The 4,725-nt window shown below is 45.6% G+C and overlaps 1 protein-coding gene across 1 annotated transcript; it reads right to left on the bottom strand.

Moving 5' to 3' along the window:
- Nucleotides 1–2,776: 2,776 nt before the first annotated feature.
- On the bottom strand, nucleotides 2,777–4,103 carry LOC115465030 (ATP-sensitive inward rectifier potassium channel 11-like). The gene is given in 2 exon segments (XM_030195429.1): nucleotides 2,777–3,962; nucleotides 3,965–4,103. Coding segments are annotated over 2 exon segments (1,206 nt in total). The 3' UTR covers nucleotides 2,777–2,895.
- Between the last annotated feature and the right edge of the window lie 622 nt (nucleotides 4,104–4,725).

Raw genomic sequence — 4,725 nt, 5'->3', positions numbered from 1 at the left:
ACCTACCTCATTTGACCACAATACAACCTTGTATTTGTTATCAACCGACTGGCGAACGCCTTTACGGTACTATGTAAGCCACATTGAGTCTGCAAGTAGGTGGGAAAATGTGGGGTACAAATGTAACAAATAAATAAATAGAAATAAATAAATGGAATTCACTTGGAGAGAAAGGTGAGTAGTGGAGTCCCACAAGGATCGGTGCTGATGCCAATTCTATTCAATATATTTGTGAGCAACATTGCCGAAGGGTTAGAAGGTGAGGTTTGCTTTTTGCAGATGATATCAAGATTTGTAACATAGTGGACACCCCGGAGGGAGTGGAAAACATGAAAAAGGATCTGCAAAGGTTAAAAGAATGGTCTAATATTTGGCAATTAAAATCCAATGCAAAGAAGTGCAGAGTGATGCACTTAGGGAGTAGAAATCCAAAGAAGCCATATGTGTTAAGCGGTACGAGGCTGATATGCACAGACAGGGAGAGGGATCTTGGAGTGACAGTATCTGAGGATCTGAAGGGATGAAACAGTGTGACAAGGCGGTGGTCGTAGCCAGAAGGATGGTAGGCTGTATAGAGAGAGGTGTAACTAGCAGAAGAAAGGAGGTGTTGTTGCCCCTGTACAAGTCATTGGTGAGGCCCCACCTGGAGTACTGTGTTCAGTTTTGGAGGCCATATCTTGCTAACGATGTAAGAAGACTTGAAGCAGTCCAGAGTAAAGCAACAGATATGGTATGTGGCTTGGGCCAAAAGAAATATGAGAAGAGACTGGACGACCTGAGAAGGGACCCTAGAGGAGAGGAGGGACAGGGGAGATATGATAGAGACATTTAAATACTTGAAAAGTATTAATATAGAAACAAATATTTTCCAGAGAAGGGAAGTGGTAAAACTAGAGGACATGAATTGAGGTTGCAGGGTGGTAGACTTAGGAGTAATATCAGAAAACTCCTTTTCACGGAGAGGGTGGTGGATGCCTGGAATGCTCCCCCAAGGCAGGTGGTGGAGAAAAAAATGGTGGAGGAATTCAAAAGGCATGGGATGAACACAGAGGATCTCTAATTAGAAAATTAATGATATTTAACAACAACAACAAAATATAAATATATATATTAAAGGGTTGAATATGTGTTTGCATGTCAAGTGGTGCTTAGATGGTGACTCTGGCTGCATCAACTAAGGCCAGTGCTGGGCTGGTTTGTATGGTCTTTGTCCCACATATAGCAATCTGGCTTAGGATGGGCTGCAGAGAGCTTCAACGGAGAGTCCAGTAATTTGGAACATAAGGACAGTGTTGGACAGATTTTTATAGTCTGTGTCTCACAAATGACAAGACAGATTCGGATAGGCTGGAGTGGAATATAAGGTCAAAGCCAGGCAGAGTTCTATGGTCTATGTCCCAGAAACACCAAAGAAAGACCATGGTCAAGTATATAATTCACGTTAATTGTGGATTTAATCTTGAATTGATAATGAATGTGTCCGTTGGGCAGACTGGATGGACCATTCAGGTCTTTATCTGCCATCATTTACTATGTTACTATGATTGCTTGATCATCCTAACTTGAGACATCTCTGCTGGGCTTTCGTAAGGTGTGTGAAAATGAGGGGATCTCCAAGGTAGGAGAGGATGCAATGCCACCCAGTAGGTCTCTAGACTAGGAGAACATCAGTCCAACAGGGAAAGGGGGTGGGGTGGAAGGTCACTGAATGTAGCCCTTAGCCAGAGGGCAGTTCTGTCCAGCAACTCTCCTATGTCCTGGCAGCATCTGACAATCAGAAAACCAGAACAAATGCCATACAGGATGCTCAAACACGAGGTTTCAGGGGAATGATATGGAGTCAGGTTTAGGAGAAAAATATAATTCTTAGGACAGTGAAAAATCTCAGATACAATCAGCGAGCAAGACACAGTCACAGAACTCAGAGCTGAAATTCCTTTCAGTCTTTAAAGTGAGAGATTAAAAAAAGGCTCATTCCTCTATCTTTAAAAGACAACATTGTACTTGGGGAAATAAGTAAAGGGGTACATGTCAGAGTTTATTAACCGCAATGTTACATTACAGCTTCTTCAGTATTTCTATAGATTACAATCTGCCACATCCTAACAGTTCCTGTAGGATGTAAATGTCTTCTGAGCTCAATGCCAAAAATCTTCAGGGGCTGGGAAAAGCAACAAGATAAACTGTTACAATGCAGTCAAATCTGTTAACAGGATTCAAGAAACAGTGGAATAAGCACAGAGGAGTCTTAGGTGTGAGGGGTAATGTCTGGGATAAGCACAGAGGAGTCTTAGGTGTGAAGGGTAAAGTCTGGGATAAGCACAGAGGAGTATGTACTGGTCTGAGTGTAATTACCTTTATAATTTCTTATGCTTGTTGTAATCAGCTCAGAATTTGAGATGGGCAGAATTTAAATTCCCTGTGTGCCTCAGGGAAAAGGCTGACATATCATTGCTGGAGTTAAAACGAATAAATGCAGTGGTGGTGTAACACTTAACAGTCAGGGCTAGCCTCACGCTGTATCAGATTGAGCACAGTGTTTGATTATAGCTACAGATTACCAAAGGAAGGACAGATTCCAGCCAATGTGTTTATGTTGAAGCCTACAGTTATTACAGGGAAAAGGCTGCTGGGAATCACCTCATTTTCACTCTTCACTGTTGTGTACCAGTGATCAGTAATAACACATAGAATCAATCTCTACCAATCTCCAGAGAAAATATTCACCGTTCTTCAGATAGAGACTTTACGACAAAGTATGTGTCCTTTTCATTCCTCTGGAAACCACCCACTCACTTGACAACTCCTGGATCCATGAGAATGAACACAGCTCTTTCAGGGCATCACAGTGCTTTCAGTGGGGTCTGGAATCACCTCTCTCGATCAGACACTTGTCTAGGAATCTGACCAAGAATCGTTGGGTTGGAGCTTCACAGAGGATTCTCCTCGCACCTTGGTGGCCTCCTCATTCTGGTGCTGGTCTCTTCTCTTCCTCACTGGCCTGCACTGAGAAGTATCAGGGTCTTTGGCATGGATCTCACGTCCCCTCTCTTTCTCTAGTTCATAAGCACTACAGAGTGGTCCATTGACTTTCACTGTGTTCCCAAACTTCGAGTAATCTACTGCATACCTGCCCTCTTCTTCGGCAACAATGGGCACAAAGCGGCGACCCCACAGAATCTCCTCAGGCAAATAGGAGGTTCTGGCCTGAGTGGTGATGCCCGTGGTCTCCACTACCCCCTCAAGGATCACCACAATCTCTATGTTTTGATTAGCGAGGTTATGAGCAGAGATGTTGTAGAGGGGGCTCATCTCATCAATGGTGTGACTGATGATGAGGGGTGAGACCAGAAAGATGGAATTTGTCCCCACCGGGTTCTCCACCTGGATGTCCACCTGTGAGAGGGGCAGCACTTCACCCTCAGATGTGGTGGTCTTCTTCACCAGCTGGATTTTAATGGAGGCACTGATGATCATGCTTTTCCGGAGATCCCCCACCCGGAACATTAAACTGAACTTGCCGTCCCGGCAGGCCACCACAGCATGCTTGCTGAAAATCAGTGTCTCAGCCCGGCGGTTGGCTTGTGCTGTCTTCATGAAGATACACCCCAGCATCACTGCGTTAATGATCAGGCCAGCTATATTCTGAATGATAAGCACCATAATGGCAAGCGGGCACTGCTCAGTAACCATTCGCCCCCCAAACCCAATGGTTACTTGGACTTCAATGGAAAAGAGGAAGGCGGAGGTGAAGGACTGAATGTTGGTGACGCATGGTACAGAGGAGCTGCGTCTGGGATCCAAGTCACCATGGCCAAAGGCAATAAGCCACCACGCCATGGCGAACACCATCCAGCTGCAGATAAAGGACATGGTAAACATAAGAAGGGTGTGGTGCCATTTGAGGTCCACCAAGGTGGTAAAGACATCCTGAAGGAAGCGACCCTGCTCACGGATATTTTATGTGCCACATTACAGGCCCCGTTCTTGGCCACGAAGCGTGCTTTCCTGGACTTTGCTCGGTAGCGAGGCTGTGACGTGCTGTCCTCTGCCAGACGGGTGATCAGGAACTCCTCAGGGATAATGCCTTTCCGAGCGAGCATGTTCCCCCTGGAAAGGACTGCTGCTGCTTAGACACATCCCCATATCCAAGTCTGCAGCTCTCCCTGAAAAGAGAAATCAACAGTGCTTACCACCGGTCCTTGCCACAGCCTCCTTTTCCAGTCTTGAGACCCAAGAAGTTGTGAAGAGAGGTCCTGGAACCATCTCCCCTCCACCAGCCCCACTTCTGAAGAAAATTAAAAGGCCCCTCAGCGTCCTCTCCAATCTCTGAGGACACCTGAAGTCACTTACTGGCACTGGCCCAGCTAACATGTAAGGTCAGAAGTCTCCATGAAGTTGACGGTGGTGGCCAGTTCCTTGCTTCCTGCGCTCACTCAGGCTGTGTGTTATTAATCCCTTCAGCAGGCTCTCACTCTTTCCTTGTGGCTGTACTACTGACTCTCATCCCACAAACGAATTAAGAAATCATGCCGTGTTAACTGGGCACATTACGATTAGTCTGCTATATACAGGGTCATTAGTCTATAAATCTCACATCCCTTTTCCAAGACACTGGGCGTCTCATGAGAGATCGAAGTGATGGGCTGAGAGGTAAAATCCATTATACCCTGCTATTTCATTACAACTACCTGATTCCCAGATAGCTGAGGGGCAGATGTGGCT

This window comes from Microcaecilia unicolor, chromosome 3 (genome assembly GCF_901765095.1).
Source record: "Microcaecilia unicolor chromosome 3, aMicUni1.1, whole genome shotgun sequence".
Taxonomy (NCBI): domain Eukaryota; kingdom Metazoa; phylum Chordata; class Amphibia; order Gymnophiona; family Siphonopidae; genus Microcaecilia; species Microcaecilia unicolor.
This window is presented reverse-complemented; position numbering and strand designations above follow the sequence as displayed.